A 24,650-nucleotide genomic window follows, 5' to 3' on the forward strand; every position below is an offset into this window, starting at 1 on the left:
AGGAAGGAATCTTTGTCTGTTTTAGATGCTTCTCAAACATCCAAAGCTGATGGTGAAAGAGTGGCTGTTCAAGAAATACCTTTTGATAGGAAAGAAAGTCTGCTTTAAGAATTAACACGACATGAATTTTTACTCTGAATGGGGAAAAATGTCCCGGAAGGTCTAGTTTGACAGCCTTGGTGTTGAAAAGCAAACATTTTATTATGATTTTTAAAAAGACACTGAACCTCCAGCCTTTCACTTGGAAAACAATACTCCACTGGACACTTGGGGATTCACATTTTACTTTGATGAGTTTTCTCCCTTATTCTATAGCCAATTCGTGAAATTTGACACACTTATTTTTCAACTAATAGCTATTAAATCTCTAGAATGTCAGACCTGAGGCTTGACTCTAGCAGATGTTTAATATGTACCCTGGGGAGGCAGAGGAGGTAAAGAGGGAAGAGATGGAGAGTAGAGGCAAAACAGGGGCTGCCAGACTTGAGCCCTGAGCAGACTTATGCAAATAAACAGAAGGGAGACCCAGTATGATTGGGTGTGGAGCTCACTTTACTGTTGTTCCTGAGTTCTGGGTCATAAGTGACCTGGTCAACCTTAGTCCACATCTCTTTGGCAATAACTTAATGGCTTTTCACCAGCATCCTCACCTCCGACCAATCCCCAGCCTTAAAGGGCATGTCCTTTTACATGGGCTCTACGACACAGATGCTGCAAAATTTCCCCATTTCATATTACCTCCTAACCACTCTCCCGTTTGTTTTCTTCTCAAGACAACTAAACCATTTCAACATTTGGTACATTAGTATGCTTTTCATACCATCCCAAATCTCTGAGCTGCATTTTACACTTGGGAAAGAACAGCTGTGGAAGAAAACAAGTAGCAAATACCATTTTCCATACATGTTAACAAAACCCAAATTCCACATAGTACAGGTATATACTAGGTTCCATGTACAGATGATCCATGTTCAGATAACACAAAGAGGCCTTGATTTTGATAAGGATGTATTTATTGATCTTCTATACGATTCTGTAGGTGTTGGTAAATAATTGCAAATATTTGGAAGTTGTTTACATCCAATCAAATCAGTTACTAATCAACATTATTTGAAAATACAGGCAAATCAATGAAAAATTTTACTTAGAACACATTAGTTTGCTACATTTTAATAATGATATACTAATAATGTAATAATAATATGGCATATTACATTTCACACTACATTCTATGTAATGTTATATAATTATATATAATATAATTTGATATAATGATAGTAACAGCTACTCTATTTAGCATTGGTATTCTAGAAAATTGTGTCTCTTCTATATTAGACACAAAGGAGAAAATTAATATATGGATAGCAGTGTCCTAATTCATTTAGAATTTTTGGTAAAATATGGGAGAGATCCTACAGACCAAAAGTCATAACTAAAAGGACAACCACATCAATATACATATGGCAAAATAGTTCAGTCACTTTCAGAAATAATAAAAAATGAAAAGCTCAAAAGCACATAAAGAATCTGAAGAGAAGTCCTTCATACTAAAAATCAATAATATGTATTTAAGCAACAAAAAGAATTAACTTAACATCCAAAACTCCAGCAAAAAGCAGACAGCTGAACATGATCAGGGCTGATGTGGGTGGGTAAAGCCATGATGGAGAGCTGGCTAGCAGGAAAAGCAGGATGCAGCGATGTACATGCCATTAAAACCGTCCATTCTTCCCTGAGCATATATTTTAAAAGATTCTTGTATAGTTTCTTAGGAGAGTAAACCTGAGAATGCTCAGTTTAGGGGTTATTAGAGAATGAGTAACGGGCATAAGTTATAAGTTACAGTCATTAACATCCTAATACAGGAGTCAGAAAACTAGGTCTGTAAAGAGCTTGAAAGTAATAGGCAGAGCTGGGAGACCCTGAGTCTGTCTTGCAATTACTCCGTAAGGTCCCAGTGCACTGAAAGCAGCCCCATGGGCATGATACAGATGGATGCACATGGCTAATGCTCCAAAAAAAAAAAAAAAAAAAAAGCATACAAAACAAAATAGACATTGGGCTGGATTTGGCATGTATCATCATGTGTAGATTTTCCTTTAATTTATAATTACCCCCCTCATTTAAAAATTATGCTCATGCATAGAAGAAAATCAAGCACAATAAAATACAACACACACATGAGCCATATATGAATGACAGCTTGTGAAGTAAGGGAATGGGAGTGATGAAAAAGAGAATAAGAGATGGAGAAGGGGGAGGATGATGAAAATGATCCTAGGAATATGGAATTTCATTGACTCATAATTTTTACATGGGTCTAATTGCATCCCCCCTAAATAAGGGTAAAAAAGCTATGGTTTTGAATAAAAACATTAATTTGCTCACAATTTTTCAAGAACCAAGTTTCTATGTAGCATGCAGCCAAATTTCCCACTGTGAGTTAGTTAATATAAAACTTGGGCATCTGGTTTGATGTTGTGCCTAACTGTGGCTAGGATTCATAGTACTTTGTACAATGTCTTTTTTAGTGCCATCCTTTTTTTTTTTTTTTTTGAAAAATAAATGGCACCAGATAAAAATAGCAGCAGTTTTTTCTTGATCAGGAAATAATGATTTGAAAAATGCTCAAGGGAAGAAGAAAATTGTCAAGCTACATGTACAATGGCTTAATTTGTTCCAGGTATTACCTCTGATAAAGAAGTAATGGAGATCTGTCTTACAAGAAAGCCTGTCCCTAGATGAAAAGGATTCCACAGTTGATATAAGTAAGGGATCTGGTTAATTTACATTCACAGCTTGGCTCTTCATAGCTAAATTCCTTACCCATCGTTTCCTCATGTTACAATTAGCATGAGAATATCTACTTCCAAGAGTTCTTCTGAGGGCCCAGAGGCCAATTTAGAAACTAGGAGATGTACATAAAATAACACTTTTATCATGAAAGCTTTACCAGTAATTTGTATCATGGGCAGTTCCTAATTTCTGTTGCTTTCCATATTTCCATGCAAAGATGGCATACTCATTTATCATCCTCCTTAGCAAAGAGAAGACCACTGGCACAAAATGGCACATTGTATGGAATGACACCATGTATTGTCTTGAACTGCAAAGTGCCTGAGGGTCTCCTAGTTTGAAAACACTCACAAAAATTTTGTAAAAGACCTCACTTACAAAGAAAAAGGCAAAGTTAGTAAATTAGTAAATGAGTTCATTAGCGACTTAGTAAACTCGAAAAAGATACACCACGAGGATCCAAGTTTATACATTCTTATTTGCTTTTCTTCTCAGGTCCGAAGATCCAAGTACAATGCTGGCACTTTCTTTTTCTTTTTCTTTTTTATATTTTTTTGTTAGTTGTAGCTGGACTCAATGCTGTTATATTTTATTTTTTTGTGGTGCTGAGGATCAAACCCAGCGCCCAGCAGCACATGCTAGGGGAGGGCTCTACCACTGAGCCACAACCCCAGCCCCAATGCTGGCACTTTCTGCCCCTATCTAATTCCCATTCATTTACCTGTGAGTCAGGCCTGATGCACACACCATCCACACCTCTGCTTTGGGTAAAAATGGGGGTGGTATGAATAAATGACCTGAGGCAGTGTTTCACACCAGTCAATTCAATATCATTTACATACTTCTATTCACACAGTTTTTATTTTGTTCTTCAAAATTCTTTGTATTAAGTTATATATATATATATATATATATATATATATATATATATACACATATATGTGTGTATTAGTTATGTGTAAAGTATGAATATTAACAATGAATACACATATATGTGCTCACTACCTCAATTTAGGAAAAGTATTGACATCATGTAAAAATCCCCTCTCCAATTCTATTTCTTTTCCTCCTTTTTTTTGCAGACACATATATCCTGATAACTCTGTGTTTATGATTCCCTTGCTTTCCTTTAAGAAGAATTTATACCGTGCTTTCCTTTAAGAAGAATTTGTACCGACAAGTCTACGTTTAGTTTTGTGTTAATTTTAAATTTCATATAAATATATCCATTCACTGTTTCTTCTTCTAGGACTTAACTTTCCCACTCGGTCTTATTCCTGGATTTCCAATGATGCTGTTGCATGTATCTGTAGTTTATTCTCATGTTGAATGATTTTTCTTTTTAAGAAAATACAAAAATCTATCTATCCATTCTATTGTTAGGGAGTAGTTGGGTTGCTTCCAGTTTTCTGCTATAATGAACAAGGTCAACAAGAATAATTTTGCCACATCTTGGCAAAAATCATTTGTGTAGAGTCTACACTTGCCAATGAGACTACTTATTCATGAGGTGTGCAAACCCTTAACTTTATTGATAATATCAAATCATTGTCTGAGTGTTTGTCCCAGATCATATATTCATAGTTGCTACATAATCTTCCTGAGAACTTCTAATGTCAGAAATCTTGTTTTGTGTCAATGGATGGTATGAGAAATACATTTCCTTTCTGTTTTAATTTTCATCTCTCTAAATACTCCAGTGAGGTTTGTTAAATGTTTAAGCCATTTGGGGCTCTTTTTAAAAAAAAAAATTCTCTTCAGATATTTTGAATATGTTTCTACTGAGCCATCTGGCTTTTTATTGATTTGTAGAAATTAATTATGTATTCTGAATTCTAATATTTTGTCAGTTATATAGTTTCCAAAATTATCTTTTGATGTGTGGTTTAGATTTTTACTCCTCTTTTATGTATATTTTTAATGAACAGAAGTTTTTGATTTTTTTATATAAGAAAATTAATCCATCATTTATTTGACAATTTTGATTCTCTGTATTTTTGTTGAAAAAGAGTAACTCTCTAGCTTAAAGTCATAGCAACATTATCTTGTAGAGCTTCCTGGAAATTCTGTAGTTTTATTTTTTGCATTCAAATCTTTACTCTGTCTGGAATTTGTGTGTGTATGTGTGTGTGTGAGTGTGTGTGTGTGTGTGTGTGTGAGAGAGAGAGAGAGAATGAGAAAGAGAGAGAGAGGAAATATGTTGAATTTCATGTATTGTCACATGGATATTTTTCAGTATCATATATTGTAAATTATATTAGTTTTTTTTATTCATGGGACTAATTGAATCACAAATCAAGATCCTATATTTTTTAAGCCTATGTCTGCTTGTTCATTTTATTTTTTTTACATTGGTAATATTCTATTGCACAACAATATACCCACTGCCTAAATCACTACGATTTTTAAATATATATTTTTTTATATCTACCAAGGCATTTCTGTTCATTATTTATTCCTTCAGGAATATTCTTCAGATATTCCTGAATGTTGGTTCTTTTCTTGTCAACTTCAGAACCACCTGGTCAGAATTAAAACACATTAAAAAAGAAGTTAAAACAAAATTTAAAAGGAAAGCAGACAGGAAAAAAAAGGGTGTAAGGTGGAAAGGAAACTCAAACATGGAGTCTGAATGGAGGGTGAATGTATGGACCTATTTAGGGAGAATCACAAGTGCAAACTTTACAATCTTGATTCTTCCTCTCCAAGAACAAAGAATTCTTCTTCCTTTATTTAGGTGTTTCCAAAATGTTTTATAATTTCTTCACATATCGTCTCAATTTTATTCCCAAATTCTTGAAACTGCATATCTTCTGTTTTTTAAATCATTATTTATTTGCAGCTCATATGTATATTTTTTAAAATATTCAATCAAGTCACCCATAAATACTTACGTTTTCTACTTTCTAATGTCAAGGAAAAAAAAATGACTTATCTTCTCATCTCATAAATTAGCATTTGGAACATACCCCTGAACAAAAAGTGGACTAATAACAGAAAAAACTAGCACACTTATTTACAAAAATTCTTGCATGACTTGGAAACCTTAGGAAATGATGACCTTAAGACTCAGGAAAAACTATTCTTAAGCTCCTCTGTTAGAGATATGATTGGGCCAAGGGAAGATCAAATACAATTGACTGAGATGGAGATCCTGCAGGGCCTGCTATTCAGGTTCTTGGACTGTAGCATTCCCCTTCAGTTTGGATCAGAATCCCTTGGAAGGAGCGCCTTCTAGGGAAAAGGAAGAGAGTGAATTTCTTGCTTTTATGGCTTACTTCAAGGAAGACAAGTTTAGTTTCTGTTCTGTCCTTCAGGAAGATTTCTGGTTTCTATGACTTGCTTCTGGTACAAAGAAAGAGGGGTGATAAGATATCAGAGAAAGATCAAAGAATCCTTTCCTCTGAGGTCACCCCATCTCTTTTTAGTGGAATATACTTAACCAGGCAACACACAATCCTTTGGGATATCATTTGCTAAGTTCCAACACCAATTTTAGAATTTTTCTTTCCTTTTCTTGTGAACTCTGCTAGCTAAGCTTTCAAGTACAGAGTGGAGTAGAAAAATCTTCATGGTGGGAGTGTTTGTCTTTCTCATAATTCTAAGGAAATGCATTCAATATTTCATCATTTAGGATAATGCTTGCTCTAGTTTGGCACAGACACCTCTTTATTCCTAATTTGCTAAAAAAGTTTGTGAATAATAGAAGTTGAGATTTTATATTGTATATTGATTTTTTAAATCGATTGAAATAGTGATATTATTTTCCACCTTTTATCTTTCAATGTGGAAAATAATATTAAATAATCTCCTAATATTAAGCCATTCTTCTCCTGTCAACTACTGCAGAATTCTATTTAGGATTTACTCTCCTTTATAAATTACTGATCTCATTCAAAGTTCTTGAGACACCAACAATTGATGATATTTTTCTCAAAATGTTTTCTTTCTGTTGGCATGAACTGGTTCAGACTTTCAATAACTTTTAAATTCTTCTACTTCCTAAGTCATACCTCATTTTAGTTTTTTTTCAAATCATATAACATGATTTGACAATTAAGTCCTTACAAACATGAAATATAATATTTTAAGACATTTTTAAGAAATATTTCTATTTGGAGATGGACATGATATTTTTATTTCGTTTATTTACATATATCTGGTGCTGGGGATGGAACCCAGTGCCTCGCACATGCTAGGCAAGTTGCTCTAATACTGAGTTACAACCCCAGCCCTTTTAAGACATTTTTATATGTTATTTATTTATTTATACCTTTTATTGATTTTATTTTTATTATAAACTTATGACAACAGTGGAATGCATTACAATTCTTACTACACATATACAGCACAATTTTTCATCTCTGTATATAAAGTATGTTCACGCCAATTCATGCCTTTATACATGTATTTTGATTTTTTTTGCATTACAATTCTTAATATACATATATACCACAGTTTTTCATATCTCTGTTTGTACATAAAGTATGTTGACACCCAATTGAAGTCTTCATACATGTACGTTGTATAATGATGTCCATCACATTCCACCATCCTTGCTAATCCCTGCCCCCTCCTTTTCCCTCCCACATCTCTCCCCTTTCTAGAATTAATCTAATCTTCCCATGCTCTCCCTCCCTATCCCACTATGAGTCAGGCTTCCTTATATCAGAGAAAACATTTGACATTTGTTTTTTTGGGGAATAGGCTAATTGCACTTAGCATTATCTTCTCCAATGCCATCCATTTATCTGCAAATGCCATGATTTTGTTCTTTTTTAATGCTGAGTAAAATTCCATTTACTGTCACCTAAAGACCCAATACTGTACAATAGATCTCTAGAACTTATTAAATTTTGCATCACTGAAAAACTCCATAGCTATTGCATATTAACTCCCTATTTTCAGTGTCCATCTTCATTCATAGGCTGCAAGCTCTTCTCTCTTACCTTGCATTTCTTACTTTTCAACCAATCCTTAACTCCTGGTTCAGTGGCAAAATTCGTCCACAACCTGTCTGCTTTCCACTTGTTTGTCTGTCACCCAAAGGTCAGCTGAAATCTGAATTTCCTGCAGCTTTCCACCCTCTCTTTTGGAGCCCTCTTCACTTATTCTCTGAAACATGGCCGTCTTAGGATAAAGACACCTCTGAGATCCACAGATCCTGTGGAATCCACCTGTGTAGCAATGCTTCCCTCAGCCTTTCCTTTCCTAGGCTGTCTTATCATAAAAGGCAAGAGTGGACTAGCATGGCTTAGGTGGAATCAACCCAGTTACTCTTCCTTGTCATGGCTCCCTCAAATATCTGACACAGGTTAAAGAACCTGGAAGCCTATACTATTTCCCTACCTGAGTCAATCTTCCCTTGCTTCTCTTTCAACTTAGAAAACTATTGGGTAGGAAAGTCAAAGTAAACTCTCCAGGTCAGGAAATTCAGTAAGGTTTACAGAACTAATGTCTCTAGTTTCCCCTGAATCAAATTATAGTTTTCAAGAGAGAAAAAGCAATTAGTTGTGGTCCTATAAGTAGAGGCACTAAAGAAAACACAACTCTAATATTGAAGATAATTCTCTTTTTACCCCCACTGTATGTTATGCTGAATCCAGTGGACACAGGGGAATTATGTGTATGCTAATAGTATTTTGCAAACTCCGACAAAAGATCTCCAAACAAAGTTTTCAAATAAGGGCTCCCTTTAGAAATGGTAATAGTGGGCTTTTAGTTCCTACGTGATAATTTAAAATTTGGTTTAGGTATACTCAGATATTACAAGAATGCTGGGCAGAGTGTATGTATAAATCACTTTACTTTTTCTAAATGTGCCAAGATTGGCCGCAAAATTGAGAACAAATTAGTTGAAGGAACTGACATAGTATTGGGGATCAATTCATCAGAGTGGTAACTATGGACCTTTGGCCAGATCTAGGGCCAATCCCAGTATTGTGATCTTGAGCAAGTTACTTAAATACTCTGATGCTCCGGTTTTTTTTTTTCTTTCATAAAACCAGGACAACTAGGCATCATTAAATGACTTAATTGATGGAAATCACCTGTAGCAGCAGCCCATTGTCTGAACTCAATAAATGGGAAGTGTTACCAAAATGATGGTGATGACAACTGGGACAGGACCCACTGGGTCTGCATTGCAGGATGTTTTGAAATGGAAAAGTAAACTTCTTTTACATAATGCAATGCTTAAAATTCCCTCTTTATTTTTTTTTCATCTTTCACCTCTTTTTCCTTCACCACAGGGCTGGGCATAATTACCAAGATCTTTGTGTGCTATTATAAGGGTTTTGTAGATTCCAGAGGTCTAAGTTGGTCAGAAGGGGTATTTTAATTAAGTAGTAAAGTAAAGGAAATCCAGACCATGGAGGCGGCTAGTGCCCTGGACCCTTATTGATCCAAATACGGCTCTTGAACCAATAGCATCAGAAACAGCTGGAATCTTGATCCTATGTCAAAATCTGTGTGTTATCATGATCATTCATGCTTGCAAAAAAAGTTTGAGAAGCCCTGTCATAGGAAGAACACTAAGAAATCAAAAGCAAGTGCCTGTTCCAGTAACAGGTAACAGACACCAGGTAGATGCTGCAGTGGAGTCAGGTACTTACCATGGTAGGGAGGTGACCCTGCTAGGAATTTCATCAAGATACACCTCTTTTGAAGGTACTGGTTATATGCAGAAAAAAAATAAAAGACTATGCAGTTTAAATATAAGTAGATATCAGACATAATTGAATTTTTTTCTGACTTTTCAGTATTCATATAGATTCAGTCCAAGTTTTTATGGTAAATATAATGCTTCATGTCTAATGGTATGAATTCACATCTTCCTAGTACACTAAATTTAATCCAAATTAAAATTCAATTTCAAGAAACCAGAACTTCTTCCTAACACATTCTATAGATTCTAAGGAACAAGACTCTGTGACCTAGTTCATCCAAATGCACTTGAAACAGTCTGTCTGCAACACTGAAACCAAAGCTATGCACTAAAGATTCTATTTTCTTCATTCTCTCTTTTCCCTTCCAAGGCTTGACTCCTAACCACTTGAGATAGAGCTAAAGCTGACAGAAAAAGTGAAAATCCTTTGCCTTCTTGCCTGGAGGAAACGCATGGCAGGAGATTTCCAAGCTATGCTGTCATCAAAGTTAAACTTAACCTTTCTCAGGGAAGAAAAAAAAAGAAAGAAAGAAAAAAATGAACTTTCAAACCAATTTCTTGTCAGGATCATTCAACTTGCAAAGTGGCAAAGTATATTGTAGAGTGGATAAAAAAGAAAGAAAGAAAAAGCAATGAATTCATTTCAGTTTGAGGTTATTGAGACTTAAAATGATGACTTCTCATGTTTTGCAGTGACATTAAAGTTAAATGTCTTGGTTCACGGCCACTTACCACTCCCTTCATCTCCATTAATCTTTGCTCACAGTTTTGAAATACACCACTTTCTGTCTTGAGCAATAAAATGAAATTTTCCTAGGGTTATAATTGCTTTCCAGTGTGTCTTTTCTCATGTTATTTGATTGCTAAAGATTTTCTCCAAAATAGAAGATATTTAGTGAACACAAAGCAATGTATTTTCCTGCAATTTTTAATCTGTTCATGCATAATTTGAAGGGTTGGGTGAGGGAAAAATGGAAATTGAACTCATCTGACCGTGACAGATTTGCAAACTCTGAATACAACTTGCGTTTTATTGATGTTTTTAAATTATTGAACCAAATACCTGGACATGTACATATAACATTTATAGCATTTTATGTCTTGATAGCTACAGTCAACGTTTGCTTAAGAATCACAATTGTAATTTGGGATGAGCAAGAAGAGTATTTTACAAGGAAAAGTAGAACATGCTGGAGCATTTTGCCTGAATGAGCTTTTATTTTTAGCCTGTCCCTCAAAAAAAAACATTATCTAGAGGCCTGAGATGTTTCCAAAAAATCATTGTACTTGAGTGCTTGGAAGATCATTTCATAAAGTCCTGAAGGATCCTATTCTGTTCTACATGGGTGGGCTCTCAGGACCACAGTGCAATTGGTGAAGTAGACTGTTGGAACCTGGCCTCTCCCTCTTTTGAGATGCAAACTTTCTCCAGTGTGCAGAGTTTTAACAAATGGCAGAATAATACAGTCTGGTCCAGTAAATGACACCCAGGATTTTTGAGTTAATGTGAAAAGTAGTATCTCCAAAATTGAAATATGGTAGTCAGAGGATCTCTGAATAGGTAATTTTTACCTCCATGTATACATTATTGTCTATTCTCACATCTTTTATCTCAGATATCTATTTTAAGAGCAATACTATATTAAAGAATGAAAAAAGAAAAAGTGATGGACTTGGGATTTAGCCTGAGTTCTGCCCAGTTCCCTTCTTTCCAGTAAAGAAATTAAACTAAAAAAATATTCTAAACAAACAGACAAACAAAACATAAACTAGATCTCTCCATCACAGATCAAACAGAACCAGTGGGTGAGGGGAAATCACCCATGGCAGATTATGAACCACCCTGGCCAACAAATAATTTGCTTTCACCCTCCAAATACAGAAATCCAAACTAAGAGAAAGACATAGTGATAAATTATGATAAAGATGACTATTCAAATTGACAGTATTTTGATGTTACAACTTCAGGATTCAAATGTGTGCACTTTCTAAACATTATTTTCTTACTCAAAAATATTTACAGAGGTTTACTGGACAATTATAATTACAATGTTAGAGCTGCTATTAACTGAACATTTTCTACATGCCAAGCACTGTTGATGATTCATGATTATCCTCATTTGTCATGATCACCTTGGCGGCGGGAAAGGGAGGCAAGTATCATCATTTTCCAAAGAGGAAGGGAGGGATAATGAAGCAGAGGAGGGACTGGATTTGCCTAAATTAACCAGGGCAGTCAATACAGTAACCAATGTACAAGCAGGGTGATGGTTCCCACCCATGTGATAGTCTCTTTCTATTCCGTGTGGCTTACATGCTCATAAGACTCCCAGGCTACACAATCAGGCTGTCTTCCAGATTCTTAGGTATGTTCCCAGCACTCTCTGAGACTTTGTTTCTGGTCTTGAAAAATGAGAGGGTGTTGGTGACTGGGATAAATATTTTGGAGAGAATATGTCTTTGCCTCCCCAGGTAATACTGTGGGACCTGAATACTCATGCTTCCTCTTCTCAATGACCACCTTGACTGTCTTAACCTACCTGATGCTATAAGAATGTATTTAGAAATCTTACACATGTAAGGGATGATAATGACAATCTCATCAATATTGTCTTCCAGAATGCATAGTGTTGTTTTCATTCCCCTATGTGACTCAGGCAAATGAGATCAATATTTGCTCAAATATTTTGCATTTTAGAAAGCTGCCTAGACTTTAGTTCCTACTTGGATTTTAGTGCTAATTTAAGATTGTCCTCCACTTATTTAAAATTCTGATAGATAATTATTGAGTGAGTGCTTTTTGGTCTTCACTGTAAAAGTCATGAAGACAGGATGATGACTAAGATGGGGTCTTCTCTCAAAGAGTTATCTGTTACTAGTTTGACATCATCTTCCAAAGAAATGTTCCTTGTTGTGTTGGTCCTCCTAGTGGAGGGAGAATACAAGACACAAAAGATCTCAAAAGCAGAAAGAAGTTCTCTTCTCTAAAGACGTCAAAGCACACATCTGAAAGCATTTGCATTGTGTGGTGAGCAAGAGTTGGTGGGAGTGCAATGAAGAGGAGGGACAGAGAACTCTCAGATATGGAGGGTCACAGTGCTGGAACCCAGTATGCCCAAAATGCTGCCAATAGATTGTCAAGTCTCAGCAAAGACTGAGAAATTAGGAGTGTCAGAAGATGAAATAACCAAGAGTCAGCTCGCAATAAAACCTAGAAAACTGTGATTTTACTCCAGAGGCATGAGGAACTACCAACCTCAGATCAATGTCATTTTTCATTATCTTAAATACAGAACGCATTGCTCACCTGTCTTTGGACAATTAAGAAAGCATCACCTTATAATGTCTTATGGCTTGTCATCTGATAATAAGCAAAAAAAAACATAGGGATATATAATGTTTAGTCTCATGATAATACTTATTTTATTCATCTAAAAGATAGATGAAGAACTTTATAATTTGACAGTTGTTTAAATGTATGACCATTTATCACTTCTGTATCGCTTGATTTAGAGAATTAATTTTAGAAACTGATTTGGGCACTTCCCAGTTCTCCAGAATAAAAAAACAGATCACCAATGAAACCAGAAATCTTGAAGAAATCCTTCAATTATACCTTCCTTTCAGTTCATCAGGTCATGATTATTCCCATACAATATAGCTAGATTTTCTTACCCTCTTTCCATTCATATTGTCATTATTTTTAAAAAAATTGGCCTTTATTACATCTTCTTTACTATTTCTATATCCCCTGATTGACTCTTCTTGCCACAAATCTTGCTTGCTCATTACCCTGCTGCCTTATTCTCACCCCTGCCATATGCCCACACACACATAGCCCATTCTTTGCAGTGAAATGAGAGCCAACTTTCATAAAAAAAATTGATATGTATTTCTTGCATGAAGTGATGTCTTCCTACTTTTTAAGCTTAGTATCTAAAATTGAAAGCATGGTGGATTATTTAAATATGTCTACATTTTATATTTATATATATATATATATTGCAAAGATAATGCCATCTTGCCACAACCTCTGTAATGCTGCATGATAGCCATGCTTCCTCTTCTCCTTAAGGGTCACCAGACCAACTACCATATAGCAGGAAGTCTAGACTACTGTGCTTAAGTGATTGTTTGTTGTACTCAAGAAAAAAAAAGTATGATAACACCTGGAAGTGTGTTCTGTTCATCTAGGATCATAAGCGATGCATAAATAAAGAATTATTCTATGAATTTTGAACAGATGCTAAATTGTTAAAACCATGCAGCTGGGCAAACTTTAAAAGATACAGTAGAGGGTACAAGGACATCACTTTTCAAAGACCCTGTCTGAAATTGAAGATGTTGTGACTGAATCTAAGGCATTATTTTAAAAATGAAGGACACTAATGTATATCCAATTGAAAATAATGTATGTTCAATTGTGTTCCAATCACTGGGATATTTTATATGAATTGCCTCTTATTGTCCTCACAGAAATCCCATACATCATTTTTATTCCCATTTTATACAGAGAAAATTGAGACTAAATAACTTCCCAAAGGATATGTAATTATTTAAATGCATGATCAGGGTCTGCATTCAGAATAAGCTGGATTCCAATATCTGAGCTCTTTACAAATACAATAGAATCCCCAACACACACTTGCACACATACATGAAGTTATCATGAAGGATCACTTCTCTGTCTCTGGCCTGCCATTATTTTCTCATCTACAAAGACCAATAAATGTCAATGCTTCTTCAAACTTTCAATACATGTTTATCACATTCACTCATAAATAGCTGACATTGTGATCACTGATTATGCTAGAAGCCAGCTGGCCAGTCCTCTACTTTTGACCAGTTATTTTCATCAATTTTCAATGAACAGATTGTGACACAAAGAGATTGCAATGATTCTTTGAGGAATACTATACCTAGATCCTTATGAGATGAAGAGGATTCTATGACTGTGTATGGACTGATTGAGCTGCACTTTAAGTTTATGGTTTCCTGAGTAACCAAGAATTTTAGAGTAATTTAGAACCACTCAATACAGGATCATGATTAGCTATTGGAAGTTTAGCCCATTGTATTCAAAAAAAGAATAGATTTCTACTGAGAAAGACACAGAGAAGAAAATCTTCAACTCTGATGAGGACTGAATTGAAAGAAACACTATCTTTAAAATTTTCCCACTCTTTTCCCTCATGTTAATATTCTGCGAATAATCATTTGAACAATCCACTTTTTAAAGTGAAAAGAAATCATCTCTACCTGTTAACTTTCAAAACTTTTTCTTTTACATTTTTCTATTTTCCAAGTCTTGTGATTCATACTATCCTATCCATTCATTTATTCAGCTTGCTTAAAAATGCAATAAATTTTAAAACAGATTTGGCACTGTATTTCCTAATGCTGTGTGTGTGTGTGTGTGTGTGCGCGCGTTCGTGCGGGTGCGTCTGAGTGTGTGTGTGTGTGTGTGTGTGTGTGTATGTGGTGTGTGTGTATTCTATAGTGTTGATAGGTGGAAATAGGAAAGATAGGGTTGTATATAAGCAGAGTTAAAATAAGCTTAAAAATTCCAGTTCAGCAAGACCTTTTATATTCCTCTCATAATTAGTACACTTTGTGTCTCACATATGAGGGGATTAAGAAACAACTTTCAGGTAGATAAATTTTTATGTTTTCATTTTTTTTCCGAAGACTTTTTTTTCTTATCAGACATTTCTAAAATCCTCCAAAGAAATCTAGACACAACTCTCAGCTTCTCATATTCCAGAAGTTTCTAATTCTTTTCATCTACAAATCTCACCATTTCTACACCCTAATAAAAAAAATGTCCCATGTTCTCTAGATAATCAAATTAACCTAGTAAGGGCCATTTAAAACCTTAAGGATTTAATAACTTGGTCATGTTTGAGTTTAGATGCCATCAGGGTGGTACTTTGGAGGGCATGATTCTCAGACTTCTCAGCAGCAGACCCCTGACTTCTGACCTCTGCCAGTTGGGCTTTACTCTTTGGCCATCAACAAGGCCAAAACTGTGCTTAGCAGGGACTTACCAAGTGCAAATACCCCTCTCTCCTCTTTCATCCTCATGGTGCCACCTCTAGAAGCCAAAATTAAGATTGACATGCTTTATTCTCCAGGAAACACATTGAAAGCAGGGTTCTAAAAGGAAAAGTCTAATACAAATGCAGCTTGCTGTCTACCTGAGAAGACTACTACAAAAATCATCATATATGTGAAAAGGATAAATTAGAATCAAATTTTGGGAACAAAAATGTGAGTTTATATTTGTGAGATATTTCTAAGTAAAAAGAAGCAAATAAACTTGATGAGGTCTGAGTCTTTTATTTAACAAAGATTTATTGAACACATGTAGTTCCACATACCAAATCTTAGGGAAAATAAATAAATAAGCTTAAAAATTCAAGTTCAGCAGGACCTTTTATATTCCTCTCATAATTAGTACACTTTGTGTCTCACATATTAGGGGATTAAGAAACATTTGTTGACCTGGATGCAATTGTGCCCATCTCTAATCCAAATGACTCGGGAGGTTGAGGCAGGAGGATCGAGAGTTCAAAGCCAGCCTAGACAAAACCAAGGCACTAAGCAACTCAGCAAGACCCTGTGGTTAAATAAAATGCAAATAATAGGGCTGGGGATGTGGCTCAGTGGTAAAATACCCCTGAGTTCAATCTCCAGTACACCTCATCAAAAAAAGAGAAAAAAGCAAAAAAAGAAACATTTATTAAATTGAGAAAGTCATTGATGAATTAGACTTAAAGATAGAAATGGAAAACAAATAACAGTGTGATCTGAACAAGATATCTTTATCTGAGAATTAAAACAAAACAAAGCAAAATCAGTGATGGTATAGGGGAAAAAAAATGGGCCGTGAGACTTTAATACAAGAGAGAATGGTGTTTGAGAACCATTGAGTTTGTGCTAACTCTGGAACATCCCTGGACAGATGTTCTGCACAATTAAAGAGAAGAGCAATATTCACACAAGGTAGTCAGTCCAACAGGAGCTTCCCCTGCCAGTTTGTGACAAAGGACTATGTTGTGGAGATCCAGAGCAGGTTTTGAGATAAGCAGTACACAGAGTCACACAGACTTTGGTTCAAATTCCAGAACCCTCTTGTTAATCCCTAGATAGGACTAGACCCTCTTCTGGATGTTCCTGCAGCCTTCAGTGCCCCATCTGTCTGCTGTGAGTGGCATGTCCACCTCTACCACGTTTGAGGGATTTGCCATAAGCCTTCCACTGTATTGAAACTGAGGTAAACTATGACACCTACTATATGCTTGCTTAAAGTATGATAAGGGAACAACTGAACAGTAATCACTGTCATTTTACAGTTGAGGAATCTGAAATGAGATTTAGAGGTAAAATGAGACCTATTTATAGATCAAGCAAGGGAAGTCCAGGACTCCTGGATTCCTGTCCAAATGTTATTTACGTGTATTTACATGCTATTGTTCACAAACAAAGGCAATTTTGGTTGTGTTATTGTTTTTGATGTTTTGTTTTGTGCTGGGGATTGAATCCAAGCCAAGGCCTTCTGCGTGCTAACTGCAAGTTCTACCACTAAACTAGACATTTAATCTCTTCTTTATTAAGAAACGTAGATGCTTGGTTTTTTGAGCTCAGTTCTGTATTTGACTTTATTCTGTCTTGGCATGGCAAAAGCCTCACCTTGAGTGTCCAGCAGATGGTCAAAAAGCAGGTGTTGTAAAGGCTTGGAGATAAAGACCAGTATAGACCTTATTTTCATGACTTATTTTAGAGAGCTATTGTTTTCTGGTCTGCTCATTATGAAGCAATTTATCTTTTGAGGTTTCCTTGTAGAAAAGGGCGACAGGGTCAGATTCAAATGTAATATTGTAGTATTTATTTTTGTTGTTTGCTAAGTGAAATTATAGGTAGCAAGGGGGGAAAGAAATGGAGCTAAAAGCATGAGTTATCACTTTTAAGCACCATTGTAGGCACTCTACAAAATGCATGGTTTATGCCTTTTAAACAAAGTAGGCCATTAAGTGTGCGGTGCTAAGGGGAATTTTATCTTACCTATAAATACAAGTGAATCTTTTAAGCTCCAAATCCCCATATACAGACAATTTACCGTGGTAATCAAGACGGTGCAAACAATTTCACTTCAGCACCATCTGTAACTCAATTGGTATTTTAATAATAATGAATAAAAATATATGCTGGCAACAAAAAAATATGTTACTTAAAGTAGAATCATCTTAAAGAGTCAATGATAATTTCTAAGAAGCTGTGTAAATATCGTAATTACCCAGACTTCTTTTTGGTGTGTGTCCCTTCATCTCTTAATTAATGTGATAGGAGACCTCTAGCACTGAACTGTACACATATATTAAGGAAAAAATTATCCCCACTTCTTCAGATTGCAATGCTAAAATGCTTAAGTATCTATGCAAATATATATTCATAGGCAATCACATTAAGTCTCATTTATGTTTCTGTTCTTACCTCTTTTTTCTTTCTCATTGTGCTTTACTTTTTGTCTGTTAGCCTTAGGGAAATGAGGGACTTAGGAGAATGTGAGGAAGGAAGACATAAGGAACGCAAAAAGATTCAAATAGTTTTGAAAGTGATAGACTGTCCTTTGTCAATGTTTGTCTGTTATCTGGGAAATGAGATGATGTTTTTCCTTTTGCAAAAAAAAAAAAAAAAAGAAAGAAAGAAAGAAAAAGAAAAAAAAAGAAAAGAAAAAAAAGAAATTAAAAAAAATTAAAAATAAAACAAATAAAAACTCACCCATTAAAACAATTCTTCTGAAGAATAATATAAATCGTGGTCATGTGCCTTATGAAAAGGAGGCAGGTAACTGACCCTGTGGTCATCAGGAGACAGTGAATGAACTTGAGTTTTGGTCCAGGCTGGTCCACAGATTATCTGGATAATCCTGAACAATGTTATTCTCTTCCCTCATTTGTGAAGCAAAGATTTAGATTTAATAAATGTAGATGTGACTTCTGGGTCCTGAAATTCTTTTAGTCTATGAATACAAGGCAGATTATCTGCAAATAGCCCTGGGGTTGCATAAACAGCTACCGAACTGTAACAGCAGAGGAGCCTCAGTCTCACCCACAGGTGTGGGGTTTTATCTGCACAAGACAGTGTGCAGCAGGTGGGGACCTTTGTGCTATCAAGAAAAACAGTGAAGATGGCCCCGTAGTTATTTTCTGAGGAAAAATGGAGAATCATATGTCACCTTTGAATCAGGGTTTGCATTTTGAAAATTGCTTTTTAATTTCATCTAATGGTTGGGAGAAAAGGCCCATGAAGAAGATTTTTGAAAGCTCATTTTGAAAATGTTCAATTACACCAATGCATCCATGGTTTCTTGGAAAATCCCTTTTTCTTGAAAGCAATTTTTTGGAAAATGCTTAACGTCTATCCTAAGTGGTCCCACTGGAAGTGGGTAGGAGAGAAACCTGATGTTTAGTCCCTGAGCATTTTTTTCCCTAAACTTTAAACACCTCCCTTTGGACCACAGTTTCTTCACATTTTCAGCTTTCTCTCTAAATACAGATAAACACATACACACACTTCTGGAGGAGAGAGTGATGGATTTAGCATTGTGCAGACTCACTGTCAGAAGGCTGAGATGCTAGTGGAACCTGAAATTGAACGATAACATAGATTTGCTTATTGGAAGCATGCAGGAGGGGTGGAACAGATGGTATTTCCTTTCCTTCCTTCCCTGCCATGTGTTCTGTGTGATGTCGAGCCAGCCTCCAGGAGGCTGTAGATCCAAGGCTCTGTGATCCTTCACCCCCTCATTCCCCTCCACTTCATCTTCTACTGCTCATCTGGCCCATTGTAAGCCTTTAGTGCAAAAAAAGCTATCTGTGATACCAATTCTTGGGCAGGTTTCATGGTACAAAAATGAGATCCCAGAAATAAGATTGTTAAAATAGTTGTTCTCAATTACAGCAAGATATTACCAGCAATTCATATACCACTTTCTGTTCTCATTTTGGGCTTTATACTTGACAAAAAGTTGGGTTTTTTTCCCTCATCTATTCTAATTCCATCTTTAAAATGATTCTATAAATGTATTTGGCAGAGATGATTCTTTATTTTACAGACAATGAAAATAAAGTTGAATTCACTTGAATCTATTATATTGAATCATTGAGTCAAAAGAAGAAACAAATCTAGGAACCAGGATCTCCTAGTTCTAGACACCCAGATACTTTCCACTATCCCAGGCTATTCCAAATCATAAAATAAAATAAAACAAAACCTAATGATTGTTTTCAGGTATGCTGGGTCATTTATCTTCTGCTTTAAGAATTGGAACCCTGTCTAAAATCATACCCATTTTTAGATTTAGGATGTTTATATTGTAAACACTTTTGAGAAGAGTCATGTTCCAGTCTCTTTTAGATGAGGTTATCAAGTTATTCACTTGACTTAGAGATGGCAGAGAGAACTATGTCTCTGCTCTAGATGGAGAGGGACGCCATCTTTCTTCCTTTCTAATTTGAAAATTTCCCACTCTTATCCTATTTTGAGCAAGGAGTTGAAGTTCAGATAGTTTCTCTCAAAGCCACTGTTGAAATGCATAGAGTGTGTGAGGGGGTGCACCCTAAAACAATAAATGCCTTTCCCTTGGCATAGATTGTGTTTTACGTATTTACTTATTTCTGAAATGGAACCATTAACCTCAGAGGCTGAGACACAGGGCAAGCCGTTTTCAGAGGAGGAAGTGTGACAGCTTTGCCACCGTTGGGCCCTGGAAGCTGAGTCCTCCCTAAGGCCAGTGCCTTGTGAAGGAGGGAAGGGCAGAGGGTTGGAGGAGATGGCAAAGATCACTTGTCTGAAAGTTTAGATAGTGAGTACCAGTTTTAGCAGCTGGGCTCTATGCTTGGTGAACATTTCCTAAACTTCCCCGTTTCTTTATTTGTTTACATCTTTATATTTCTGATAGGTCTATGAGCTAAAAAATTATACTCCAGGGTTGTTTCTTGAGTGATGTGTGACTTGAGATGACTTGAAATTTCTACACAAGTATAGTTGATACTGCTGCAATATAGTATATGTATTTATAAACACAAGTGTTTAATTGTACAATAAAAAATCTTATAAGAAAGGGCTTATGGCATGACAGATGCAATTCCACAGCATGTACAATTAGAAAAAATGAGAAAGTATATCCCATTTATGTATGATATATCAAAGTGCATAAGTGCAGTTTACTGTCATGTATAACTAATTAAAACAAATTAAAAAAAAAATTAAAAAAAGAAAGGGATTAAGGTAAAATAGGGTTAGGAGCACCATACTCAAAAGGCATCGATGACACATAGAATATAAGAACCTAATAAAATGATAGCAGGGTTGTAGGCATATTAAACATTTTAGAAATACATAAATGCTGTAATAAATAGGTTTCTTTGCCTTTAAAAGATTCACAGTTTTCTTGTGGATTTGGGTGTCAGAAGGGCTTGCGTTTTTGCAAAGTGATAGAAAGGTGTTTTTATGAAATGGAATGATAGTTATAACTACAGATGTCAATGAGGGAAGCTCATAACACAGTAGTGAATTTTAAATTCTGTTTTTATATTTGATAACTGTGTGTGTGTGTATGTGTGTGTGTGTGTGTGTGTGTGTGTGTGTGTGTGTGTGTGTGTTTGGAATATACATCTAAGGTTCATTTTTCTGTATTTATCTGATATTTTCTGATGATAAGAGTCAGAAGTAAATTGCAACATCCACATATGTTTAAATTGTTTCCTAATATATAAATAAAGTAAAAATGTGTTTTCAAGCAAGTGCTTTGAGGTGAGCAATCATCACCTAACATTTGTGTCTTATACCAGGAGTGAAGCAGTCACATGCTTTGCTTTCTGTTCACAGAGTGACCAAAACTACAGAGATACCAAAGTAGTGACATCTATGTTCTTTCTCCAGTGAGGATCTGGTGTTGTCTCATATTAGTCAAATACCTCAAAATATTTTTCAAACATTTCTGTTTGGAGAGAACTCAAAATACACTTTGCCAGTTGATTTTTTTAGCACTCTTAACAAACAAGAAATTAATTCTTATGCTTCTAATTAATTTTTCCTGCAATTAGCTGAAATGCAGGTCTCTAAGAATTTGTTAGATAATCAAGCATGAGCCAATGTGAATGTATCAAACCAAAGTTTCCTAAGAAGTTTACCTGCAAACTGAACAGCACATTTTGATTTTGTTTTGAATGAGGTATGTCTAGGTCTCATGAAGTCATTTCTTAATGTTCTGCAGAATCAATTTTTTACAACATGGAAAAAAAAGGAAAAGAATTTTGGTACTGTGAGGCTGATGATTGATTGATTGATTGATCCTTTCTTCTCTTCCTTTCTTCCTTCATCATTCACCATACCATCCTTTACAAAAACTTTTCTTCAGGACATATTATGTTGCAGATTCTTTGCCAGGAGCCCACAAAGAGTGTGCTACCTAGTGGAAGATAAAAACAAAATAAGGAATTATTATATAAGACTAAGATGATCTATTGTTCTAGCCACTTTTGTGCTGTTCTAACAGAATACCTAAAACTAGGTAAATTATAATGAATAGACATGTATTGGTTGACATTTCTGGAAACTAGAAAGTCATATATAAAGGTTCTAGTATCTAACAAGAGCTAATTGCCTTGTGATCACATGGTAGAAGGCAAGAGTGTAGGAGACCACATTCCCAAAAGCCCTTTTTTAAGGCATAAAACCCACCAGTGAGAACAGAGTCTTCACAGCTTAATTATCCTTTGAAGTTCTCTCTTGTTTACATTGCTAGAATGGCAATTCAATCCCAATATGAGTTTTAGAGGGTACAACATTGTAACCAAAGTGTCAATATGCTAAGAGTGAAGGACAGGGTCCTCTATATGAAATTGGATGGTCATGGCATTCATATCAATCTAGAGGGACATATAAGGAGTCAGTACCATGTCTATGCCTGAGCCTCCACCTGTCTCATATTTGGATTTTATCAAAGAAGCCTTAGAAAACATGCATATCACATTTAGAATAGTTGGGATGGTAGCTATTGAAGTGAATATCAAATTTAAGACTGTAAGAAAAAGCCTCTGAGACTATTCTCTAATGCTGTATACACTATAAATGAGCTAAGATGAGTAACTTATTTTCCAGTGGTGTTCACAAAGCAGAGAGTTAGCAATTCGAAACAATCTTATACCTCTAGATACAATTACTATAGGAGAACTTGAAGACCAGAAAATAAACATTTGCATCTATAATGGTCTCCCTTTCTATAGAATAAGTACAAGTGTAATTAATCAATGCTTTGCTCAAATGGTCAATTAAAGGAATGCATGGATAGCTGGGCTTTTGAGTCAGACCCACCTAGGTGGATGAAACACTCCTACGTGAGTCTTGGGACCACAGACAACCTACAAGAAACCCTGAGCTTCATTGTCACCATCTGTGAAAGAAAATCACACCTGTCCTTCAGACTTCTTGTGAGGAGTAGATGCAATAACACAAGGAAGGAAGTGGGGCCTGACTTTATGCAGAGAAATTGATTAATAAATGATGGTCCTTAATGTCATGATTGCCCTCTTCATGGGAAATCTAATCTCTTTTTCTCTCTCTTCCTGTCATTGTAGACAACTGTGATGACCCATTAGCATCCCTGCTGTCTCCAATGGCTTTTTCCAGCTCCTCAGATCTCACTGGCACCCCCAGTGCAGCTCAGCTCAACTGGAGAGTTGGTAAGTAGAAGGAACAAAAATCCCCACGCCAAGTGCCAAATGAGAATACCACGAACACAGGAGAAAAAGTGATCATTTCATATACTGGGTTCATGTCCAAAGGCTTGTTCAGAAGATGTGGAAGGACAAGGGTTAAAATTTAACAGAATCATACTTCCCATTACATAACAGAAATCCAGAGAATGCCTTTTTTTTTACTAAGTATTTTTTCATGCTATTGCAAATGGGACTTTTTAAAAAAAATAGTTTGTTGTTAATGACTACAAATGCAACTGATTTTGTATGTTGATTTTGTATCCTACACCTTTACTAAATTTGTTTATGCATTTTAGTTTATTTTTTTATTGGTTGTTCACAACATTGCGAAGCTCTTGACGTATCATATTTCATACATTAGATTGAAGTGGGTTATGAACTCCCAATTTTTACCCCAAATGCAGATTGCAGAATCACGTCGGTTACACATCCACAATTTTACATAATGCCCTATTAGTAATTGTTGTATTCTGCTACCTTTCCTATCCCCTACTATCTCCCCTCCCCTTCCCTCAAATCTTCTCTCTCTACCCCATCTACTGTAATTCATTTCTCTCCTTGTTTATTTTCCCATTCCCCTCACAACCTCTTATATGTGATTTTGTATAGCAATGAGGGTCTCCCTTAATTTCCATGAAATTTCTCTTTTCTCTCCCTTTCCCTCCCATCTCATGTCTCTGTTTAATGTTAATCTTTTCTTCCTGCTCTTCCTCCCTGCTCTGTTCATAGTTGCTCTCATTATATCAAAGAAGACATTTGGTATTTGTTGTTTAGGGATTGGCCTGCTTCACTAAGCATAATCTTCTCTAATGCCATCCATTTCCCTGCAAATTCCATGATTTTGTCATTTTTTAGTGCTGCATAATACTCCATGGTGTATAAATGCCACATTTTTTTAATCCATTCATCTATTGAAAAGCATCTGGGTTGGTTCCACAGTGTAGCTATTGTGAATCGTGCTGCTATGAACATCTATGTGGCAGTATCCCTGTAGTATGCTCTTTTAAGGTCTTCAGGGAATAGTCCGAGAAGGGCAATAGCTGGGTCAAATGGTGGTTCCATTCCCAGCTTTCCCAGGAATCTCCATACTGCTTTCCAAATTGGCCGCACCAATTTGCAGTCCCACCAGCAATGTACAGGTGTACCTTTTCTCCACATCCTCGCCAGCACTTGTTGTTGTTTGACTTCATAGTGGCTGCCAATCTTACTGGAGTGAGATGGTATCTTAGGGTGGTTTTGATTTGCATTTCTCTGACTGCTAGAGATGGTGAGCATTTTTTCATGTACTTGTTGATTGTATGTCCTCCTCTGAGAAGTGTCTATTCAGGTCCTTGGCCCATTTGTTGATTGGGTTATTTGTTATCTTATTGTCTAATTTTTTGAGCTCTTTGTATACTCTGGAT

The 24,650-nt window shown here is 35.8% G+C and overlaps 1 protein-coding gene across 2 annotated transcripts in view; it reads left to right on the forward strand.

Moving 5' to 3' along the window:
* Cntnap5 (contactin associated protein family member 5) overlaps window positions 1-24,650 on the forward strand; it is a 790,097-nt gene that overhangs the window by 158,701 nt on the left and 606,746 nt on the right. For both annotated transcript variants that reach the window (XM_021721849.3, XM_078017259.1), the window contains exon 2: window positions 23,107-23,211. In XM_021721849.3, the coding sequence (XP_021577524.2) occupies window positions 23,107-23,211 (105 nt within the window). The remainder of the gene's footprint in view (window positions 1-23,106; window positions 23,212-24,650) is intronic.

Source organism: Ictidomys tridecemlineatus, chromosome 7 (assembly GCF_052094955.1).
Source record: "Ictidomys tridecemlineatus isolate mIctTri1 chromosome 7, mIctTri1.hap1, whole genome shotgun sequence".
Classification (NCBI taxonomy): domain Eukaryota; kingdom Metazoa; phylum Chordata; class Mammalia; order Rodentia; family Sciuridae; genus Ictidomys; species Ictidomys tridecemlineatus.